The 25,851-nt window shown below is 39.8% G+C and overlaps 1 protein-coding gene across 5 annotated transcripts in view; it reads right to left on the bottom strand.

Moving 5' to 3' along the window:
* Positions 1–25,851, bottom strand: part of LOC140487885 (lysine-specific demethylase 4C-like) — a 427,159-nt gene that overhangs the window by 56,033 nt on the left and 345,275 nt on the right. For all 5 annotated transcript variants that reach the window (XM_072587280.1, XM_072587271.1, XM_072587299.1 and 2 more), the window contains 2 exons: positions 10,756–10,941; positions 9,391–9,561 (listed from right to left, as the gene is read on the bottom strand). In XM_072587280.1, the coding sequence (XP_072443381.1) occupies positions 9,391–9,561; positions 10,756–10,941 (357 nt within the window). The remainder of the gene's footprint in view (positions 1–9,390; positions 9,562–10,755; positions 10,942–25,851) is intronic.

The following is a 25,851-nucleotide window of genomic DNA, read 5'->3' on the forward strand; positions in this document are numbered from 1 at the left end:
TCTTCATTAGCTTATGACATAGAGGTTCTTCTGGGGACAGGGAATTGCTTTTAAAGCCAAAATCCAAAAGCAATAATCATGTACAATTAGAACAAGAACTTAAAGTACTGGAAAAAGTCAGTAGATCTGGCAGCACCTAAGGAGGTAGGAATAATAGTAAAGACATATTGGACTTAAAACTTTGACTCTGTTTCCCTTTCTATAGATGCTGCTAGACCCGTTGATTGGTTTTCCAGACATTTATTTTCCTTCAGATTGCCATAGTTTTTTTTAAATCTTGAAAAATTAGACTTCACCAAGAAGACATGACTATACATTTTATACATGCTAGTCAATTTCCTATGGCAATTGATTACATTTTAAAAAAAGATTGTCTTTATATAGCACTTTAAATGACTACATACCATCTTACAATGTTTCCCATAAAAGTAAATGCAGATTCTTTTGTAACAGACACACACAAAGCCATCACAGAAAGGATACCTCAGGCTTTTGCAACTGATATGCTTTTCTTTCTTCCACCCCACAAAATATTATCTATTTCAAACCTCTCCCTTTCTCCTTGCTCTTAACAGAAAGAACCAACGTCTCCCTCCTCTCCCAAAAAACCTTCTCTACCATCCCAATTGGACAGCCTGTATTCCTCACCCTAAGCACACATCCCTTCCTCTACATTCCTAACCTTCAAGAGCCCATTATAACCAAGTTCCTTCAATATCTCAAAAGCCACTATTTCTTCCTTTTCTCCACATTCACTTATCTGCTGTGTGTTTAAAGTAGGATGGAATTTTGTTCATTACAAATTGATTCCCTCATTTGTATACATTAAAACTCATCATCACTTTGTTTTTTGAAAAGGGCCCTAATCTTTTAAAGGGATTCAAGCCACTTAGTTCTGGGTGCCAAATTAAAAATGTTCAACATGCAAAAACTCACAAGCAGAAAAGCAATTTAAGATTATTTCGACAAATGCATCTCCTTAATGGTGATAGCTATATAAGTTGACTGTGAGTTTCAATACATTGTTTGCACTAATCATGGCATCACAGGAACGTGTGCTATTTTATCAGGACATGGTCATTATACCATATGCTACACAATGCATTATTCTTCTGATATCTAGCTCATTTAAGAAGTAGGAGGTTCAACATTGTCACTTTTTAGAAAAATCTGTACGTGGGATAGTAGTTCCTACATAAAAATGGTTTTTTAAAACAAATTTTAATTTGCAGTTGACATCATGTGATGGACCTGTTAGCATGATGGATATAGGAAATCCAGGATGGGATAGTAGGGGACAATTGAGTAAATTAGTGTAATTTATAATTTCACCTTCCCCATCACATTTCTAATTTCCAAATAAAGTAGTAATGCACAATTTCCACCTGTTGAGCTATGTAAGCGAGAGAACCTAACTCCGTCGCCAGCCCAGCCAAGTCAGACTTCTGTTAGTGTGCAAAAAACAGAATGAGGAAGAAAGCGGATTATTTCTCATTATTCACTATAAGTCTAACCTTCCTAAATGGGGCAATCCCTTCAGAAATGTTTTACTTAATTCAAGGGGATGCTCCTGAATATCAATGTATCACAAAATAAATATTTTTAAGACTGTACTGCTTTTTAATATTACAAAAAGTAAATATTGACTGCTTTAGACAAAAATAGTAATAATTTTCAAAGTCAACTTTTGAATTTACATCCTTCATCCACCTTCCCCACTACATATGAATGTCTAAAAATAATAAATGGTTTCTGATATTTAAGTTAACTAAAATGGTTGTCACATCTATCAAGGTTTCAGGCATTGTTGCAGCATATTTACTCACTTAAAGTTTTAATGGGCATTATTGGAAAATAAATGCAGTATCTTAAAAAATGCAGATGAGCAGATGAGTTTGTGGGTGAAAAAGAAATTCAATAGCCGTAATAAATTAAATGTGCAAAAAGATTAATGTGTAACTGTAAAAAAAGATGGGTTTCTTCCTTTCTTTTATTGGATTTCCTTTTCTATTCCTACTTCAAGTCTTTAAGGTCAGATGACATTTGTAGATATTTGTAGTGTGCAGTACCACTCGGACCTCCTCAAATAATGAAGCAGTCAGCGTTAAGCAAACATGTTAAAGTGCGACCATCTCCAATAAGAGCAATTTGAACCATTTATCCTGAACACAAAATGGCATTACCAACACTGAATGCTCAAGTAACAATATCGAAGGGGAATACCATTGAGCAGAAACTTAACTAAACAGACGTAAACTTAACAGACGTATCAATATTATGGTTACAAGAGCAGGTCAAGTGATAGGAATTTTCTGGAGAATTATTTACCCCCCCAACCCTGCCCACTATCTACAAAGCACAAATGGAAACAACACAATGCTCAGCACTTGCCTGGATGAGTGCAAATCTAACAACACTTATGAAGCTTAATGCAAAGCAACCTGCTTGATTGGCATTCTCCATCTTAAAACATACATTCCTTCTACCACAATGGTGAAGCACTTACCATTTACAAGGTACACTGAAGAACCTTTCTAATCTCTACTACCTAGAAGAGTAAGTGCAACAAATACATGGGAACACCACCAATTGCAGGATTCTCTTCCAGTCACTAGGCCACCCTGACTTAGAACTATACAGTCTTTCCTTCAGAGATGCATCTAAGAGACTGTAGGCATAGCCACACACTATGAACTGCAGCAGTACTGAGGCCTGTTCACCACAACCTGAACAATGGCATAAAGGATGGGCACTGAATGCTGTCGGTAATGTTAATACCTGATGAAAAATGGCTTTTTTTAATACTAAAGTCCTTTGAGTAAAAAGTACAGTCAGTAAATCTAGCAATCGCCCATGTTATATCAGCTCAATTTTATGTAACTTATTGCAAATGATTGTCTTTAAAAGAAATGAGGAACTATCAAAGTATTTATCAAATGGTTATGGTAAAGACTAGTTAACAATTATCTCAAGGGAGGTATATCCATTGGTCTTATTTCTCTCTATATTTAAACGCCTGCTATAACACAGCAGGACCCAGATGATGCTAATTTTTCTCAGCTTGCATATGTCCAAGTACCATCTCAAGGAGAAAGTGAGGACTGCAGATGCTGGAGAACAGAGTTGAAAAATATGATGCTGGAAAAACACAGCAGGCCAGGCAGCATCCGAGGAGCAGGAGAATCGACGTTTCGGGCATAAGCCCTTCGTCAGGAATGAGGCTGGTGTGCCAAGCGGGCTGAAATAAAAGATAGGGGGGAGGGAATTTGGGGGAGGGGCGCTGGGAATACGATAGATAGAAGGAAGTGAGGGTGATAGGCTGGAGAGGGGGTGGGGGCGGAGAGGTCGGGAAGAAGATTGCAGGTCAAGAGAGTGGTGCAAATCCGGGGGTTGGGACTGACATAAGGTGGGGGGAGGGGAAATGAGGAAGCTGGAGAAATTTACATTCATCCCGTATGGTTGGAGGGTTCCTAGACGGAAGATGAGGTGCTCTTCCTCCAGACGTCGTGTGGTCAGGATCTGGCGATGGAGGAGGCCAAGGACCTGCATGTCCTTGGCGGAGTGGGAGGGGGAGTAGGCCTCCCCCCTCACTTCACTCCAAGGCCCCAATGGATCCTTCCATGTCCGTTGCAAATTCACCTCCACCTCCACACACATCATTTACTGTATCCGTTGCACCCGATGTGGCCTCCTCTACACTGGGGAGACAGGCCGCCTACGTGCAGAACGTTTCAGGGAACACCTCTGGGACACCCGCACCAACCAACGCAACCGCCTGCTGAACACTTTAACTCCCCCTCCCACTCCACCAAGGACATGCAGGTCCTTGGCCTCCTCCATTGCCAGACCCTGGCCACACGACGCCTGGAGGAAGAACGCCTCATCTTCCGCCTAGGAACCCTCCAACCACACGAGATGAATGTAGATTTCTCCAGTTTCCTCATTTCCCCTCCCCCCACCTTATCTCAGTCCCAAACCCCGGATTCAGCACCGCCCTCTTGACCTGCAATCTTCTTCCTGACCTCTCCATACCCCCACCCCCTCTCCGGCTTATCACCCTCACCTCCTTCCACCTATCATATTCCCAGCGCCACCCCCCCCCCCCCCCCCCCCCCCCCCCCCCCAAATTCCCTACCTTTTATCTCAACCCGCTTGGCACACCAGCCTCATCCCTGAAGAAGGGCTTATGCCCGAAACATCGATTCTCCTGCTCCTTGGATGCTGCCTGGCCTGCTGTGTTTTTCCAGCACCACATTTTTTCAACACAAGTACCATCTCAATCCTGTTTGATGGAACTCTGTAGAGCAACTTGCTGATGACAACTAACTTTGATTCTCAGTACAAAGTATATGGATTCTGTGCAACTGAAACAATTAAAAGAGCCACACCACAGCACAGAAAGTTTTAAACAAGTTTGTCTTAAAACTGTACCTTATGGGCAGAGGGAGATGCTTCTGAGAAAGCAATTTCCCAGCATTTGCTTTCTCCTTTAAGCAAGGCCAATAAATTCAATTGTGCTGAGAACAAAAAGAATATGGTTATGGGTGTTGGAGATAACTCATTTTCAGCCCCGGTACATCATCGCAAAGGTTGCAGTGTCCTCGGTCCAAACACCTTCCTTTCATCACAATGTCAGATGTTAGTTGTTCACTCATTATTGCACATTGGTCAGTTCCATTCACAACCGACCAGAGAATGAAATATTACATTCCTGCAAACAGAAAGATCTGGACAACATTTAGGCTTGGGCTTGGTCAATCAGTGCAGTCAATGATCATCTCCAAAGAAGAGAATCTCAACATCGTCCCTTGACATTCAAAAGCAGGATCACTGACCTCACTGTCAACACCATGAGTATCATTTTGACTACGAACATAAATGGATTTGCTGTATAAACACAGTGGCTACAAAACTATTCACCATCTACAAGGACAAGTCAGGATTGTGATGGAATATCCTTCACTTGCTTGGATGAGTGCACTCCAACACCATCATGCAGGTAAAAGCAGCCTCCTTGATTAGCCCACTAGATCAGCACAATAGACTCTGTAGAATGAATAGAGTTATAGAGCCATAGAGATGTACAGCATGGAAACAGACTCTTCGGTTGAACCAGTCTATGCCGATCAGATATCCCAACTCAATCTAGTCCCACCTGCCAGCAACCGGCCCAATATCCTTCCAAACCCTTCCTATTCATATACCCATTCAAATGCCTCTTAACTGTTGCAATTGTACCAGCCTCCACCACATCCTCTGGCAGCTCATTCCATACATGTACCACCCTCTGCTTGAAAAAGTTGCACCTTAGGTCTCTTTTATATCTTTCCCCTCTCACCCTAAACCTATGCCCTCTAGTTCTGGACTCCCCGACCCTAGGGAAAAGACTTTGCCTATTTACCCTATCCATATCCCTCATAATTTTATAAACCTCTATAAGGTCAACCCTCAGCCTCCGACGCTCCAGAGAAAACAGCTCCAGCCTACTCAACCTCTCTCTATAGCTCAAATCCTCCAACCCTGGCAACATCCTTGTAAATCTTTCTGAACCCCTTCAAGTATCACAACATCTTTCCGATAGGAAGGAGACCAGAATTGCATGCAATACTCCAACAGTGGCCTAACCAATGTCCTGTACAGCCACAACATGACCTCCCAATTCCTGTACTCAATACTGTGACCAATAAAGGAAATCATACCAAACGCCTTCTTCATTATCCTATATACCTGCGATTCCACTTTCAAGGAGCTATGAACCTGCACTCCCCAGGACCTTACCATTAAGTGTATAAGTCCTGCTAGGATTTGCTTTCCCAAAATGCAGCACCTCACATTTATCGGAATTAAATTCCATCTGCCACTTCTCAGCCCATTGGCCCATCTGGTCAAGATCCTGTTGTAATCTGAGGTAACCCTCTTCGCTGTCCACTACACCTCCAATTTTGGTGTCATCTGCAAACTTACTAACTGTACCTCTTATGCTCGCATCTAAATCATTTATATAAATGACAAAAAGTAGACGGCCCAGCACCGGTCCTTGTGGCACTCCACTGGTTACAGGCCCCCAGTCTGAAAAACAACCCTCCACCACTACCCTCTGTCTTCTACATTTGAGCCAGTTCTGTATCCAAATGGCTAGTTCTCGTTGTATTTCATGAGATCTAACCTTGCTCATCAGTTTCCCATGGGAAACCTTGTCGAACGCCTTACTGAAGTCCATATAGATCACATCTACTGCTCTGCCCTCTTCAATCATCTTTGTTACTTCTTTAAAAAACTCAATCAAGTTTGTTAGACATGATTTCCCATGCACAAAGCCATGTTGACTATCCCGAATCAGTCCTTGCCTTTCCAACTACATGAACATCCTTTCCCTCAGAATTCCCTCTAACAACTTGCCCACCAGCGAGGTCAGGCTCACCAGTCTATAGTTGTCCTTACCGCCCTTCTCAAACAGTGGCACCGCATTGGCCAACCTCCAGTCTTTCGGCACCTTACCTGTGACTATCGATGATACAAATATCTCAACAAGAGGCCCAGCAATCACTTCTCTAGCTTCCCATAGAGTTCTCGGGTACACCTGATCAGGTCCTGGGGATTTATCCACCTTTACCCGTTTCAAGACATCCAGCACTTCCTCCTCTGTAATCTGGACATTTTGCAAGATGTCACCATCTATTTCCCTACACTCTATATCTTCCATATCCTTTCCACAGTAAATACTCATTTAGTATCTTCCCCATTTTCTGTGGCTCCACACAAAGGCCACCTTGCTGATCTTTGAGGGGCCCTATTCTCTCCCTAGTTACCTTTCTGTCCTTAATGTATTTATAAAACCCCTTTGGATTCTCCTTAATTCTATTTGCCAAAGCTATCTCATGTCCCCTTTTTGCCCTCCTGATTTCACGCCTACTTCCTTTATACTCTTCAAAGGATTCACTCGATCTATCCTTACATATGCTCCCTACTTTTTCTTAACCCAACCCTCGATTTCTTTAGTCATCCAGCATTCCCTATACCTACCAGCCTTTCCTTTCACCCTGACAGGAATATACTTTTTCTGGATTCTCGTTATCTCATTTCTGAAAGCTTCCCATTCTCTAGCTGTCCATTAACCTGCGAACATCTGCCTCCAATCAGCTTTTGAAAGTTCTTGCCTAATACCACCAAAATTAGCCTTCCTCCAATTTAGAACTTCAATGTTTAGATCTGATCTATCCTTTTCTATCACTATTTTCAAACTAAGAGAATTATGGTCGCTGGCCCCAAAATGCTCCCCTACTGACACATCAGTCACCTGCCCTGCCTTATTTCCCAAGAGTAGGTCAAGTTTTGCACCTTCTCTAGTAGGTACATCCACATATTGAATCTAGGAGGTTAGGTAGAAGGTTAAAAAGCAGAACTTCGAAGGTGTATTCCGGTGTCACGTTCCAGTGAGAGCAGATAAATGGCTGAAGATACAGCGTAATGAGGAAGAATGCAGATTTTTGTATTATCAGGATCTCTTCTGAGGCAGAAAGTCCTGTTCAAAAGAGATGGGCTTCAGCTGAACTTGGTGGAGAGTTTTGCTCATTCTATTTCAGGAGCCTTTAAGTTAGTTGGGGAGAGGGGTGGGAGTTTCCTCCATTGCAGTGAAAATGGAAAGGCAGATGAGGATGGTTCTGAATCAAAAACGTTAATTTGAAAAGACAGACAAATGTAAGTCAGAGAATGAGGTAACGCTGAATTAAACTGCCTTTATCGGCCAGTGCATTGAGTACAGGGGTTGGGAGGTTACGTACTGGACATTGGTTAGGCTACTTTTCGAATACTATGTGCAAATCTGACCTCCGTGCTGTAGGAAGAATGTTGCCAAGGATTCAGAAAAGATTTGCAAGGCTGTTGCCAGAGTTGAAGGGTTTGGGCTGAATAAGCTGGGACTATTTTCCTGGAGCGTAGGAGGCTGAAGGGCGACCTTATATAAGTTTAGAAAATCATGAGGGGCATGAATAGGGTGAATGGCCAAGGCTTCCCCCCCCCCCCAATGTAGAGAAATTCAAAACCAGAGGGCATAGATTTAAAGTGAGAGGGGAAGGATTTAAAAAGGACTTAAGGAACAACATTTTCACGCAGAGCGTGGTACGTGTATGGGATGAGCTGCCAAAGAAAATGGTGGAGGATGGTACAATTACAACATTTAAAAGGCATTTGGCTGGATACATGAATAGGAAGGGTTTCGAGGGATAGGGGCCAAATAATGGCAAATGGGACTAGATTAGTTTACGAAATCTGGTCGACGTGGACGAGTTAGACCGAAGGTTCTGCTTCTCTGCTATATGACTCTATGACTCCACCCACCACATTAATCATTCACTGTACTCAATATTGGGCAGCAATGCATACTGGATACAAGATGCACTACAGCATCAAACCAAGACTCCTGCGACAAAACCTTCCAAACCCATGACCTCCACCTTAGAAAGACAAGGGCAGCAGAGACATGAGGACATCTTGATTAGTCTAGAAATAAAATGTTATGAGGAAAATACAGGGAGTGGAATGTTAGATCAGCCTACTGAATAGCAGAGCAGGTTCGAAGGGCCCAACAGTCTATTCATGCTCCTATTTGCAATGGACTTATCACACCTGCAGATTGTCCTCCAAGGCACACAGCATTCCGATTTGGAACGATAGCATTGATACTTCACTGTAACTAGAATTCCCTTCCTAACAGCAATGGAGGGGTACATATAGTAGATGGACAGCCCTAATTCATGAAGGCAGTTCACTAATATCTTCTTCTGGGCAATAAAGGATGAGTAACAACTGCGGGTTTTGCCAGAAATCAGATCCCACGAAAGAATGCAAATAAAAACTGTTATAATGGATATAGCTAACAGATTTGTCATAATCACATAACTGATTACCCTACAGGGACCAATTACAAGTGTTCATGTGTCAAATCCATGCTTTCTCTAGTCATGTAGTCTCTGCTCACTTCAGTGTTCCCTCTCAGCTCTTTGTTCCATTGTGCTTCAAGGCAACCTTTTTTTTAAAAATAAAACAAGCTTTATACAAGGATAAAAACTAAAGTAAACGTGTTGCATGAAATTAAGCTCAACAGGTTCTGTGAAATACCTTGTATTCAGTCTAATATCAGTTCACTCAGTTCTAAAGCCAACACTTTTGATCAATATTTCAGAGCAAATATAATTTGCTACCATAATGTAAATGTTAATCCACATTTGTGAGGTTAATAAGCCCAAATATTTATTTCATTCAGGAAACAGACTAGAAAAAGCTACACCATTGTACTTAACTAATGACACAAATTTTGATTTCCACCTTGGTTTGAAGAGGGGCCATTAAAATTGTTTGCTTTTGCAGACTGAACAGAAGCAAAATACTCACAGCAATGTCTTCTGGGTACAGATCATCACTGAAGGAACCATCATCAAATATAACTTGATAGAAGGTCTGCGATGAAATCCCAGTCACTCTGCAACTATAGTATCGTCCATTCTTGTGTTTAGAGAGGACTGTCTGCCCAACTGTTAAGTCTTGAAATACAGTTTTGCTTTTCTTTTTTGAGGAAACAAAAAAATCAAAATAAAAATTTCACTTGAAGAATTATTTACGGAACAGTTTTCTGAAAAGGAACATAACATGATAGAGGTATAATAATGTAAGTATTGCAACTTTTATTTTAGACTTCTGCAAAGTATAGTTCAATTATTTTCCATTAAAAACTATAGAACAGTGGTACGTGGGCCAGTTAATTGTTTATAAAGAAAAGTAGGTAGGGAAGCAACGGCCTCGTGGTATTATTGCTAGAGTATTAATCCAGAAACTCAAGTAAAGTTCTGGGGACCTGGGTTCAAATCCTGCCATGGCAGATGATGGAATTTGAATTATTGATAAAAATATGGCATTAAGAATTTATAAATGACAATGAAACCTCTGCCAATTGTCAGAAAAAACCATCTGGTTTACTAATATCCTTCAGGGAAAGAAATCTGCCATCCTCACCTGGTCTGGCTTACACGAGAGTCCACACCCAAACAATGTGGTTGACTCTCAAATACCCTCTGAAGCCACTCAGTTGTACCAATTGCTACAAAGTCTCTTCCAGGACAACTACAGATGTGTAATAAATGCTGGCCAGCTAACAATGCCCACATCCCACAAATGAATTAAACAAAAACTCATTCAAATACAAGGCAAAAATCTCAATAAAATGTTAATTTATTCTGCACTTAAACTGAACAATTGCATTATCTTTAACCAAGGATAAAAACTAAAGTAAATTTGTTGTATGAAATTAAACTCATTAGGTACTGTGAAGCATCTTGTGTTCAGTCCAATAGCAGTTCATTTAGTTCTAAAACAAACATTGTTGATCAATACTTCAGACCAAGTATAATTCGCTACCAGAATCTAAATGTTAATCCAAATTTGTAAATACAAAGTCAGTGACCTGCTAATAAAAATAATATTTTACTTCCTTCAGGAAATTAGAAAAAGATGCGAAAAACACGTGCAGTCATAATATTCTACATGAGTCTCACAAGCTACCCATACAGTATATTGTAAATAAATGGATTTCAATTTTCTTTAAATGATTTCCCTTCATCCACCCAGAGAATGTTGCTCAATAAGATTAGGGAAAGTAGTGCAAAAAAAAAGCCAGAGTGTCTGAACACGGAATTTACAAATTCAAAATATGTTAACATGAACTCTAGGGCAACAGCAATTGCAACTGAGTGAAATACTTACTACGCTGAGATTTGTCTTGTGTCTGAAGCATGTGATAAGGACTACATATGGCCAGTCATCTGGTTCCATTATGACTCCAGCTGCATGGGCACAAGTTACATGAAAGGATGTTGGGCAACGTCCATATGAACACTGAATGCAAGCACCCAAAGTCTTCTTAACTCTCTTTCTACAAAAGACACATTTCTGATGGGAGAAAGAAAAGAGTTAATTTTGATACATACTCTGATCAATCATCTCCAGATTTACAAGTACTCAGGAAAATTAGTTTCTTTCTCAATGTACCCAATTAAATATTCTAACTAACAGTAAAATGCTCAGTTATTCATCCAGCTTTTTGAAAAAAAAATTACTCATTTCTTCTATTTTGCAAGGAATACCCTATCATAAGCAAAAAGCAAGTTAATTGCTGTTACTGAATGGGAGCAGAGCATGGATAATGTACAGTATTGTTTCAATGAGGTGTTATTATGCAGTGGTAGATTACAGGTTCCTACATGATAAAAGGACTTACATTTGTATAGTGCCTCAGCAGTCACAAATTACTTCCATTGGAAATACAGGACAATTTACTTGGAGATGTTTATCTTTTATGTAGACTAGAGCTGCAACCACATTATGCACAATAAGATCTCAGCAATAGCAATGAGACAAATAAATGGATGACTCTTTTTGGTGCTGGTGGATGAGAAAGAAGTATGTTCAAGGACTTTAAGAAATATCCTCTTTTTGAATAGTGCCACGAGAGCTTTGAAGCTCACTTATTTTTTAATGTGCAGGAGCCGGTGTTGGACTGGGGTGGAGAAAATTAAAAATCACACAACACCAAGCCCAACAGCTAGTGCTTCTAAATAAACCTGTTGAACCATAACCTGGTGTTGTCTGATTTTTAAATTTGCCCACCTTTATTAAGTACACGTAATTTCTTATCCTAAGGTCAACATCTCTTTTAGTTGGGCATAGGCTGCACCCTTTCAAAGAAGTCCTTCCACTCTCGTGTCCATTAACTGATGCTGGATCAACCTTGGGTCTAATCAATCCTGGCAAACAAAACCTGAAAACGTTCCCATTATCCTAATCAGCTAGAGTTCATCATATTCCTTATTTAATTATTTTCTGGATCACGTTCAAGTTCTGTTATTATCAATCCAGTTTCTCAATTTCAAGTATTTCAGGATCCTTCCTGCTTTTTCTTTAAGTTGGCTACTTTCTTTCTTCCAAACCCTGCTAATCAAAGTTAAAAATCACACAACACCAGGTTATAGTCCAACAGGTTTAATTGGAAGCACACTAGCTTTCGGAGCGACGCTCCTTCATCAGGTGATTTCGGAGCGTCGCTCCGAAAGCTAGTGTGCTTCCAATTAAACCTGTTGGACTATAACCTGGTGTTGTGTTATTTTTAAACTTTGTACACCCCAGTCCAACACCGACATCTCCAAATCATGACTGCTAATCAATGCCTTCTAGAAATCTCACTCTAACTCCCTGCAAACCTCTCAGTGTCTTTGCACCAAACAAATCTGCTTTTACAGAAAAATGTAATTCTTTCCCCTGTCCTTACTGAGTAACACTCTATATAGATGGGCAATTTGTGAACAAAGACAACATTACAAATTTATCAAAAATAATCTCACCACCTCCATCATCACAAAGACATTTCAACTTGTTCTTAACTCTCCTTTGATTTTGTGAAGAATAGTGATATTCAAATAATCCAATTGCATTCTTGTATTTGAGTAACAGAAGTGATCAATGGTTCTGTAGCGGAGAGTGCCCAAAGGATAGAACTAGCAGAAAACCATTATCAAATTTTGAAGTCTGAGCATTTGGCTCTAAATGGGCAAGGTTCATATTCCACTCCAAATATTCAGGGCAAATGGCGACCAGAGCTCATTTTAGGTTTGAAGTCTGTGCTGAGATCCAGCAGTATACACAAATCTGGCAGAGATGTGCTTGTCAGAATCTTCATTGTGTGAATGGTGTGGTAGAATAAGTTAGGGGAGGCAATATTACAGCATTTAGTTTGAGGATGGTAGCAGGACAAATGGCACAGGACAGATCCAGAAGAATTAGGAAACAGATATGAAGAATTAGGAAACAGATAAGTAGAACAGAGTCCCTGATTGAGGAAGTGCACTAAAAATGTGAATTGAAACCACATAAACTTGGCCACGGGAGCAGCACGGTGGCTCAGTGGTTAGCACTGGTGCCTGTCAGCGCCAGAGATCCAGGTTCAATTCTACCCCCATGAGACTGTCTATGTGGAGTTTGCACACGAGCCTTGTGTTGGCATGGGTTTTCTCCAGGTGTTCCGGTTTCCTCCCACAGTCCAAAGATGCGTAGGCTAGGTGGATTGACCATGTTAAATTGCCCACAGTGTTCAGGAATGTGCAGGTGAGGTGGATTAGCCATGGACAATGTAGGGTTACAGGGATAAGGTAGGGTGGTGAGTCTGGCTAGAATGCTCTTCAGTGGGTCGGTGCAGACTCGATAGGCCAGATGGTCTGCTTCTATACTATAGGGATTCTATGTTTCTATGATCACTGAAATTTTCATTGGAAGGTCACACAGGTGTTATAGAAGGTAACTATTGTCATGACTATTCCTTTTGAAAAATCAAGAATTCTAATCTATTGTATAGCCATTTAAGAAGGATATTAAGTGGATGACATAGACAGAGATTGAGGCAATTTTTAAAATTTGAGAAACAACAATAGATGCAATTTAATGCAAAGAGAGAGGTAAGGATCTGGTTAATCAGTTTTTCCTCCATACTGCAGTTTAATGTTTGCCTGTTAATTGAGATTGCCTGAAGATTAAAAGTGCAATCACCAAACAGCTTGCTTTATTTTCCCGACATGAATGTTTAATACAAATGAAATGGCCATTGAACTGTTGAATTAAGACCAATCTCAAAGTAATAATCAACTTAGACAATAAGTCAAAACTGATAATTTAATTAGCTGATCAGTTAGAGAGAGAATATTGGAATGGATATGATAAAGCAATTGGAGCACTCACCATGAGAAAATAACTTATGAAATCTGAAGATGATACAAAATGCAGATAGAGGTGTTTCCTCTATTCAGTCAACATTTGGGGGTTGCAGGTTAGGGAGCGCAAATCCACAGCTGCAAGGACAGCACAAGCTTTTCAGTGTTGAATGGATGTTCCGCAGTGTAACCATCAGACATGCAAAGTGTCATGCATAAGTGTTAAAAAAGGGAGGTTTAATAAAATGGAAGAAAAGATAGCTGATTCAAGTCTAATCAGCATAAAATGTCAACTCAAAACTGTAACATGTTTTAGATTCTTCACCTAATACTAACGAGGTTGTAGAGTAGAGAAGATTTTATTTGTCATTTCTACCATATACAGTAAAAGCGAGACAGCGTTCCTCCAGTACTGAGGGTGTTAGCACAAACTACACAATAATATATGGCATAAAGTGTATAAGAGGTGCAAAACACACGCAAGTTACAGTGTAACAGAAGAATAATGGATTATAGACATTTTTATAGCAGCCATACGAAAGAATTTCAGATTGGAAAGAGTCCGATTATACTGTGTTGAGGAGCCTGATGGCTTGGGGGAAGAAACTGTTGCACAGTCTGGCCATGAGAAACCGTATGCTCTGGTACCTTCTGCCAGATGGGAGGAGGGAGAAGAGTTTGAGTGAGGGGTGTGTGGGATCTTCCATAATGCTCTTAGCCTTTCGGATGCAGCATGTGGAGTAAGTATCTGTAATGGAGGGAAGCGAGACCCTGATGATCTTCTCAGCTGTCCTCAGCTATATTCTAAGTGTTGCTGTAAAATGCAAGCTTATTGTGTACACAATGAATCTGTGAAGATTTGTCAATTAATGCTGTAAACCTTATTAAGTTTAGGAGTAAATTAAACATAAAATGCCTATCCTTATACTTTGGCCATAAGAACAGCAGATGACAGGAACAAAATGGAGACACACTTTGGAAAGCATTTAAATCATTTTAAACTATCAAAATTGAAAGTACTATAGACAAAGGATTTTGGATCTCATCACAGGATGTGTGGCATTTACAAGTGCAAGTAAATTATGCACAACATAGCTCACACTTCAGAAAGGATACTGCATTGGCTTAGCATCAAACGAACCTGGTAGAAGCCTACTTGATTGACTGAAGGCAACTGTATTTAGACTCCATGGTTCAAACCATTAGATTCAAGCATAGTCATCACTAAGACTGGTTCAACGAAAACTGCACTGAAATATGTGATCACCTGAAATAAAAACTGGTAACCTTCATTGCCTGGCAGAGTATCCCAAAGTCACAAGTCAATAAAGCAGCATTCCTACAGCTCATAGCTGCACTCAAAGACAAATCGAGAAGATAAATACAGTGAAAATAAAAAGATCAAGAGATCCAACAATATAGTGACCATCATCACCATCAGGTCTATGGGCCAAGATAAAATAGACAAACTCTTCCTTGCTTAGAGGATGGCACTTGCATGAAAATGCCATGCTAAGTGCTGGGGAGAATATTCTGATCAATTCCTCAACCGTGGCTTTTAAAATTCTGCAGGTGGTGTTGGCTTCACTGACATTTGCTGCCACTGCTACTGTCTTGAGAATTCATAATTGTAGATGACTGTTTCCAGGCCATCCTCTGTACCCTATGGTAGAACTCATAGGTGAACCACAATGATGACACAGCTGCAATAGGCAATAACATTCATAAAAATAACAACAACCATGCAGAATGATGGTATTCCAGCTGAGGTCTCCAAAGCTGATAGGCTTCTTCTTACAGCATGACTCCATGCACACACCTGCAGATTTCTGAAGAAAAATCTTTCTTCTTCCACAATTCTCCCCAACAACTTACAACTTCAGGAATGTAACAACTGCAGCTATTTTCAAGAGGGGAGATAAATCATGCTGTGGAAACTATCAAGGTACCTTCTGCTTAACCATCACAGGAAAAATACTGACACACATTATCCTGAACCATCTAATTATTGTTACTGAGGAAATCTTCCCAATAACACCATGCGTCAGTGTTCCAGGCAAATCTTCAACAGAGATAATTGTTGCTCAAAAAAGCCAAGAAAAATATTGAGAACACCACCAGGAATTCTTCACTCCATTCATTCTGATCAATACAACTTGACTCAGTAAACCGTGAAGCTCTGTGGATTATGCCCCCAAGATTTAAATTCTCAAAATACTTCATTATGATATGGCTGTCGCTGTCTTGAGTGGGAGATCTAATACAGATACCTTCATAATTCAGCCCTGTGTTATTCATCTCAAAGATCAACTATAGGAACATAGAAGTAGGTGTACAGTCAAGGAGGGCGGCACTGGAAAAGCATAGCAGCTTAGGCAGCATCCAAGGAGCAGGACACTTGACGTTTCAGGCATAAGCCCTTGATCAGGAATGAAGGGTGTATGCCTGAAGCGTTGACTCTCCTGCTCCTGATGCTGCCTGATTTACTGTGCTTTTCCAGCACCACTCTTCTCAACTCTGACTTCTTCAGCATCTGCAGTCCTCACATTCTCCTGGGAGCAGATGTAGGCCATTCAGCCCCTCTAGTCTGTTTTGTCATTCAACGAGATCATGTCTGATTTGTGACTCCATATTCTTGCCTTTGGCCCATATCCTTTTTATACCCCTATTTAACAAAAAATTAGCTAACTCAGATTGAAAATTAACAACTGATCTGGCATCAACTGTCTTTTGTGGATGAGAATCTAGAATGTTTTGAATTGAATATAACAGATTAAGTTGCTAAGGCTAAAAAGTGACAGAGTTGCCTTGATGATCTGATCCAATTCAGTCATTTTACTATACTATTTATACCCACTTTGAAACATTGGCTATAATTTGAACAGCCCTGCGGGGAGGACAGAGAGGGGGAAAAGTTCTGGGGGTTTTCACCAACCTAACTTACCCCTTTTAGAGGACACTTCATCCCTTTTTCTTATGGTTGAAGGCTCAGCTTTGGCTATTGATGGTGATATTGAGTCTCTGTCTGGGTGGGTATCCATGGGTGGACTGCTATACTTAGTGACATTTTCAGTGGCAGTCACTTCGTTGAAAACTACTGGGATTAAGCCTCCTTGGATCCCAGCACTGGTTGTAGCAGGAACACCTCCTGTACTTGACTCTGGTGGTTGATGTTCAAGAGGAGAGCAAACATTAAGCCCGTCGTTTAGTTACAATGTGGCCTATATCCTTCCTTATAAGATTGAACACGAGGACCGAGAGGATTTAGTATAATCTGCAACAGAAAATAGGGCTAACTGTAGGAATTCTATTTTATGCATGAGCTTAGAAAATGTCATGAAGGTTAGAATAAGTTGTGAAGAATTCAAAGCTGCAATTATCAGTCCACTCAACTGGCCTGTAAGTGGAAAATCAATAACTAGAATACACTTGCATTTGGTGTGATTGCCTTTGTAAATGACAAACACAAAGCCCCAAGAAAACTGGCTTTCATCTACTCATGAAGAACCTGAAGCTCTGCCAAGTCAATGAGAGAAAGATTTAACAAATCACTGGTGTAACTGCAGTATCCAACACTGATTGCTTTGTCTTTTACAGTCTGATAAAGGCCATAGCCAATAACAATTTGCATTTATATAGCAACTAAGAGGGCTGGAATCAGTGGCCAGGATGCAAAGTTTGTGGCAGGAGCTGAGAATAATGGTTTTGGTCTTTCAGATGTTTAGTGAGAGAAAACTGCATACAACCAAGACAGGAGGCTAGACTATCAGTTTAACAACAGAAAGGTAGAAGAGTTCAAAGAGTTAGTGTTAAGATTAAGCCGAGTGCCTTCAGCATATATGTAGAAACTAATCTTTTATAAGGCATGGATCTTTGAGTCTGGATTAGTGGTGCTGGAAGAGCACAGCAGTTCAGGCAGCATCTGAGGAACAGTAAAATCGACGTTTCGAGCAAAAGCCCTTCAGGCTTTTGCCCGAAACGTCGATTTTACTGCTCCTTGGATGCTGCCTGAACTGCTGTGCTCTTCCAGCACCACTAATCCAGAATCTGGTTTCCCGCATCTGCAGTCATTGGATCTTTGGATGACCTATGGATCTTTTGAGTATTTTCTGGTTATGATGAGTTAGATACAATGGGAACAAAACAAATTCCATTGAAATGGGAATGCAGGAGAGGCACTAGAGATGAGCATTGTAGTCAATTGCATTAAATACTGCAGTAACGATCAGATGGGATAATGTAGCAGACAGGGAGAACACATGGACTGCAGACGCTGGAGATCAGAGTCTAGAGGTGTGATCTGAAAAAGCACAGTAGGTCACGCAGCATCTGAGGAATAGGAGAATCAACATTTCAGGCATAAGCCCACATTCCAAATGAAGGGCTCACGCCCGAAATGTCGACTCTCCTGCTCCTCAGATGTTGTCTGACCTGCTGTGCTTTAAAGGATAGCACATCTATTCATAAAATTTGAAATATGCAAATCAACATTTTGCCCAGTAGGTGATGATGAATTCTCAATTTTTTTCTTTTGTGGGAAAGAAAACCTTTCAGATATCATTATAGTTTATGGCACTGGTGAATTAGGCACCATATAAAGCAATGGAAACAATGATTTGAAACAACTGTTACCATTTTGTTTGGGCTGCAAGTGACAGTACAGTAAAAATGGCTGACAAAAGCCTCAACAAGTTTTGCAACATGTTAACTGGAATTAGAGTGTGTGGGAAGGACTTGTGTTGTCAGCGCTTAATACAATAGTTGCCTTTTTATTAAAATTGGATATATAACATTCTTTGCTATCCTAAAGATAAGAACATTTCATACCAATTAGTTATTTCACTTTAGTATTATAACTGATTATAAAAAGCTTAAGATACAATGAAGTGATCAAAAAGTAATGTTAAAGATTTCTTTCAAAAATTTAAATTTAGAGACTGAAGGATTAGATATAGTCAGAGAAATGAAGGAGGATGGTTAATCAGAGGCACAGCTTTCACTATCTATGAAAGGTCAGAAGAGATGAAATAAAACTTTATAAAGAAACAGCTTAATCAAAAACAAAATCAGAAAATTATAATGAAGGTGTGAGGAAAAAAACACAATACCAACACTGTCTAGTTAGTACATAAAAATAATTCTATGAATGCGTGAAGTCTAAGATAAAAATAGAAAATGTTGAATATACCCATCACGACAGGCAGCATCAATGGAGAGATGGATTAAGAAACATAACTCTATGTTCCCATTTATTTTTGCATGGTTAATAAAATTCCTAAACTGGGACTCAACATCTGGGCATATTTAAATAACATTAGATTGAATCTGAACTTGGGAGTTGTAATATCAATCAGTACATCCCACTGATTAATTCAGAGAAAATAAACATAAATATGCATATGAGATGTAAGACTTGCCGAATGTTTGCCTAATGTGTAGTTACATTTGAGCATGTGTGTGCATCAATTTACATTTATACTTGCACGTATAACCTGCGTTGTATTGGCATTGTCTAGTTTGACCTCATCAGCTTTTTGTCCTCTCCAGAGTTAGTTATTTTGTTTATGAGAAACAGCAAGCATGTTGTTATTGAACTGCTGATCACTCTACAACTCTTTCCAACTCGAACGACAAAAATTGCTGTTTAGGATCCCCCTCTTCAGGTACTTCATCTTCAAAACAATAAGTTCAAGGGCGATTTAGGATAGATAACAAATAGCAGCCTTTCCATGGACAACTGAATTTTATGAAAGAAAAGGAGCCTTTAACATCTGGGAAGTGTAAATACTCCTGATGAAGGGCTTATGCCCGAAATGTCGATTCTCCGGCTCCTCAGATGCTGACGGACCTGCTGTGCTTTTCCAACCCCACACTCGGACTCTGACTCTCCAGCATCTGCATTCCTACTTTCTCCAAGAAGTGTAAATATGATCAAAGCTGTTATGGGACTGAAGCAAAAATGTAAGTAGATTACAAGTTGGCTATCCCACGTGAACTGGTCTCAGAACCTGGAAAGGTACCTATCTGTATGCAGATAGAAATCTGTAGTTAAGAACAAATCCTGGAAAAAACAAAAAAAGTGGGAAGGCTCTGGGAAAAGAACTCGTACTGAGTTACTATGTGTATTGTACAACTGGAAAGGATAGAGTCCTGAAGAGAGGAGAGCAGGAATTGTGGATGGATCAGGAGCCTCTTGCTGCTGCTGTGGTTTTGTCACAGTCAACCAGACCACTTAAAGGGTTTAAAGGAGGGAGTCTCTGAGAATACTTTGCCATCAAGATTGTTGCAAGTTGAGTTAAGGAGGTTCTACAGGCATGTGCTGCGTGGGGTTTGCTTGTAGATATTTTTTAATCAATCCATCTAGATGTGTTGTGACACCAATGCAGCAACTCAGCTCTCCTCAGTCAGAGGTAGGGACACTGCCACTGCACTACGAGAACCCTCCTGATATTAACTACATCCAGGAGCTTTGGACAGAAAACAGCTGTCAATGGAAGTGTCTCAAGGGAAAAATCCAATGAGTGGGAAGTAAGAAATCTTGATTACTGGGGAAAAAAACTTGCTAAGGCCAAGGGAGTGCTCATTGTGCTGCACTTATGTGTGGAGGAATAAGAGTGGCCGTAACTACATGAACAGTATATTTTTTGCATCAAGTATTTAAAGTTAAATATACCTTATTATTTAAAATATCCCTTCCCTGTTAAATTAATGCTGTAATTGTGTTAATTTTGTTACAGTAGAAGTTTTAAAACTTGCCTATTGATTTTACTTCCACTGACATCATGAGGATGCCCTTTTTTATACAGCCAAGGAGTCACAGAACTGCAGCATGGAAACAGATCCTTTGGCAACTTGTCCATGCCAAACAGATATCGTAAATTAATCTGGTCCCATTTGCCAGAATTTGGCCCGTATCCCTATAAACCCTTCCTATTCATTTACCCATCCAGGTGCATTTTAAATGTTGTAATTGTACCAGCCTCCACTACTTCTTCTGGCAGTTCATTCCATACATGCACCACACTCTGCGTGAAAAAGTTACCCCTTAGGCCTCTTTTAAATCTTTCCGCTCTCACTTTAAACCTATGCCCTCTACTTTTGGACTCTCCTACCCTCGGGAAAAGACGTTGGCTATTCACCCTATCCATGCCCCTCATAATTTTATAAACCACTTTTAGGATCACCTCTCAGTCCATGATACTCTAGGGAAAATAACCCTAGCTTAGTCAGCCTCTCCCTATAACTCAAACCCTCTAACCCTGGCAACATCCTTGCCAATTATTTCTGAACTCTTTCAAGTTTCACAACATCCTTTCTATAGCAGAGAGATCAGAATTGAACGCAATATTCCAAAAGCGGCCTAACCAATGTCCTGCACAGCTGCAACAATGACTTCCCAACTCTTATACTCGATGCACTGACCAATAAAGGAAGGCATACCAAACTTTTTTTTTTACAGTTTACTTGCAACTCCACTTTCAAGATATTATGAACCTGCACTCCAAGGTCTCTTCATTCAGCAACACTCCCCAAGACCTCACCATTAAGTGTATAAGTCCTGCCCTGATTTGACTTTCCAAAATTCAGCACTCACATTTATCCAGATTAAATGGTCTCCTACCTTTGAGCCAGTTCTGTATCCAAATGGCTAGTTCTCCCTATATTCTATGGGTTCTACCAATTTACTAGTCTCTACAGAAATCTCAGCAGAAAAGTGCATATGGCTAATGCAGAAGATGTAATTTATTTGGATTTTCAAAAATTTGTTTAAAAGACAAAAGAGTGATGACCTAAGATCAGAACATGCAAAGTCAAGGGACCAACAGCAGAATGGATAGCATGCTGGTTTCAAAACAGAGTCACAGAATCGGGCTAATATAAAGTTGGTTAATCCAATGCAAAAATACATGGAGTGGTGTTCTAGAAGGATTGGTGATAGGTTAATGGTTCAGTCTAAGGAATCAGGAGAACAATTTAAAGGTTTGTAGACAATACTAAATATCATAAACGAGAATTTCAGCAAAATGAAGGAAGATAGCAACAAACTTGCAGAGTGAGCATGTTGTTGGCTAATAACCCTCAAATAGAACAAGTATAATATCACACATTTGGCAGGAAGAATGAGGAGGCCACATACTCCTTAGAAAATAAATGTTTAAATGGAGAAAAGGAGTAAAACGATTAAGGGTACACATGCATATTTAGTGAACAAGAGCAATGCAGCTCAATGCAGCTACTGAATACTAAATAAAAGTAGTGGAACTTGTGGGCAGGTTATAGAATCTCAGGGAAGTTAATCTTCCATAAACCGTGCTTGGGCGTACTGTGAACAGTTCTGGGTCTATATTATAAAAGGAATCTAAAGTTACTGGAAAGTTCAGTGAATATTTTCAGAAATAATACGAAAACTGAGAGATTATACCTCATATAAAATATTGAGCAGGCTGAGGCTGTTTTCCCCTAATACAGAATGAACGAATTATCTGCTAGAGGTGTTTAACACTGTGGAAATGTTTGACAGGATGGTTATTGCAGTGATTAGTACAGATGCATTTAAGGGGAAGTTAGATAAAAACATGAAGGAGAAAGGAACAGAAGCATTTATTAATGCGATTAGGTAAAAAGGCATGGAAAAAGCTCATGTGGAGCATGAATAGGGTGAACCAACTGGATTGAAGTTTCTGTTTATTTGTGGTAAAGGAACAAAAGTAAATTAATTTAAATTTCCAGTTGAAAATGTGTACATCTTTGAATTCAATGCGGATATGCAGCATGATACATATGATAGAATGCTCTGTGCCTGCCTAGTGCCACATCTAGTGACTTAGTAATCAAACACATTACATTAAAGTAGAAGGACACTGATTCATGGTCACGACAAATTTCATCCTGTCAGGATACATTCAAGGATATGAAAAAGGAAGTTTCTCACAGAGGAGGGAAAGGAGACTTAGCCAACCAGGCTGCTTATGCACATCTTCTTCATGGCAACTCATGGAGTAGTACTGATTAAAACAGATCTCATGGTCAGCATCAAAACGACAGCACTTGCTAGTGACCCCAAAGACCCCACCAATTTGTCTGGTGTAGGTATCTCCTTTCTCAGTGGCAATTTATGCCTTACGTTAAGTCAAGGGGTTCTCCAAGCATCAAGCAGCAATGATGTCAGTAAACGATAAGCAGTTAATCACATTTAAGTATTCATACACAACAAACCAGGAAATTAAAATATACTTAACGTCCTTCATTTTTTAGCAATTTTTATTCTGATAGCAAAGAAACCGGTTAAGATTAGATTTAGAACAGAAAACAAATTAATAATAAATAAACTTTGAAAACTTGGAGTCAAACATTTTTCAACAATATGGCATGGAAGATGAATATCAGTGTTTTATCGCTAGTGAAGGTGTTTAGCAGCGATGATGAAGTTACTACGTCATAAAACCTTGTCAGACATTTTTCAAAAAAGTACTACTTTTTCCGAGGTGCTTACAGCAAGGCTACCAGCATAATCTTATAAATTTAACTATTTTCCCACTGATTGCACCCTGGGGATGCTTCAAATCCACTCTCTGGAGAAGCATAGAACTATCAACAGCAACTTCGAGGATTCTGCATTATCTTGCACCTATGCAGACTCCAGACATTGTTGTCAGTTTCAGTGGAGTAATTAATATCAATACTAACAGCTTCATTATCATCACCATTGCAAAATCCAGGTTATAGCAACAACCCAGCTGTATGCACACTTGGCTGTGAGGAAGTCACAGTTATAAATGGGAATATCGAAGATCACTTAGTAGTCTGTTAAAAGATGATGGCCTATTTCTATATTTCACAAATGTTACAAACCCTCAAAAAGTGTTAGAATGACAGGAGTAACTTTTACATTAAAAATGCCAACAGAAGTTAATTTTCTACATGTACGGATTAATGGTGAAAATTCAGGTCTGAATTTTTTCAGCACTTGCAGGACTTCTGAAAAGAAAAGCCTTTTCAACAAAGCTTACATGTAACTGATAGTATACAAGTATCAAATCCCACATATGAGATTAACATGTAAAATTAAAGCACATGGGATTTGTGGGGTAAATATGCTAACATGGAACGAGAACTGGTTGGCAGACAGGGAAACTATGAGTAGAATGAACAGGTCTTTTTTCTGAGCAGCATGCAGTGATTAGTAAAGGACTACAGAGATTGGGCCTGGATTTCATCTATTCATAATATAAATTAATGATTTAAATTATGGAACTGGATGTAATGTGTCCATGTTTGCAGAGTGGGTAGATAAACTGTGATGAAAATACATAGATGTTTCAGTGTGATTTGGACACATTGAGCAAGTGGGCAAATGCATAGCTGATCAAATATGTGAGGTTATCCAAAAACAAAAAAAAAACAGGAATACAAATAATTATTGAATGATGATAGATTGGGACAGGGGGAGAATCAATCAGACTGCAAGTCCTTGTGCACCAATCAACCAAATGTTATGTTGGCCTTAATAGCAAGACAATTTGAGTATAGAAGCAGGGATATCTTGCTGTAATTGTAAACAGGACCATAGTGAGAACACAACTGGAGTATGTTGTGCAGTTTTTGCCTCCTTTTCTGAGGAAGGATGATCTGACTATGGAGGGAATGTAACAGACCAATTCTTGGATGGCAAGACTAATGTAGAAGAGAGACTGGCTCAGTTAGGATGATATTCACTGGAGTTCAGAAGAATTAGAGGTGGAATCTCATAGAAATCTATAAAATTCCAAGAGGATGACAGGAGTGGACACAGGAATGATGTTCTCTGACAACAGGGAGTCCAGAACCAGGGATCATAGTCTAAGGATATAGTGTGACCATTTAGGACGGAGATGAAGATAAATTTCTATACTCAAAGTGGTGAGCCTGTGAAATTCTCTGCCACAAAAAGTGGATGAGGCAAAAACATTGAATGGCTTCAAGAAAGAGTTAGATACAATTCTTCGGGTTAAAGGGATCAAAGGGTTTGGGGAGAAGGTGGGAGCAGGGTAATTGGAACATCTGGTCTTAAGACCCTAAGACATAGGAGCAGAATTATGCCATTCAACCCATTGAGTCTGCTCTGCCTTGTGTTCATGGTTGATATGGTTCTCAACTCCTTCTCCTGCCTTCTCTATCTGACTTTTGATTCCTTTACTAATCAAGAACCTATCTAACCTCTGTCTTCAATACACTCAATGACTTGGCTTCCACAGCCCGCTGTGGCAATGGGTTCTACAGATTTACCACCCTCTGGCTGAAGAAAGTTTCCTCATCTCAGTCCCTAAAGGGTTGTGCTTTTATTCTGAGGCTGATCTCTCCTACTAGTGGAAACATTTTCTACATGTCCATTCTGTCCAGCCACCTCAGTATTTTATAAGTTTCAATCCTTCTAAAGTCCATCGAATATAGAACCTGGACTCCTCAACCATTCCTCATAAATCCTTCATCCCTGATATCACTCTTCAAAACCTTCTGGACCCCCTCCAAGACCATCACATATGTCCTTAGATATGGAGCCCAAAACTGCTCTTAATATTCCAAATGTGTTCTGACCTGAGCCTTATATAGCCATGATCATACTGACTGGTGAAGCAAGCTCAAAGGGTGAATGACCTACTCCTGTTTCTATTTTCTATACTTCTCTACATACAGGGGTTGGTCACCATCACAACACCGAAGAAGTATGAAGTAGTAACGTATGCACACTGTAAAGACAGCTTTAGTTTTATGCTTGAGAGCCCATTAGTGAAATTATACATTTATTTTTTCTATTTTGATAGATCATGAACGTACCAAGCAATCCAACTATCTAGCAACATCTAAGGCAGAACAGGGTTGCACTTCAGAAAAAAAGTAGCTTTGGCTGGCTTCTTTGTTTCTTGTCAAATGACAACGATAGCACTTAATCAACAAAAGATGAAAACTTCATAAGGGTATTTAATAGAAAGAGTAAATTCTACAAGAGTCAACTCAATGTTTTACAAAACTGACCCCAATCACTACTAGAAATGTGTAAAATCCAGAAGTACTGTTTTCTGAGGCAAATCATTTCAGGAACTGCGCAACAAGCAATCAGTTATCC

The sequence above is a fragment of the Chiloscyllium punctatum genome, chromosome 2 (genome assembly GCF_047496795.1).
Source record: "Chiloscyllium punctatum isolate Juve2018m chromosome 2, sChiPun1.3, whole genome shotgun sequence".
NCBI lineage: Eukaryota > Metazoa > Chordata > Chondrichthyes > Orectolobiformes > Hemiscylliidae > Chiloscyllium > Chiloscyllium punctatum.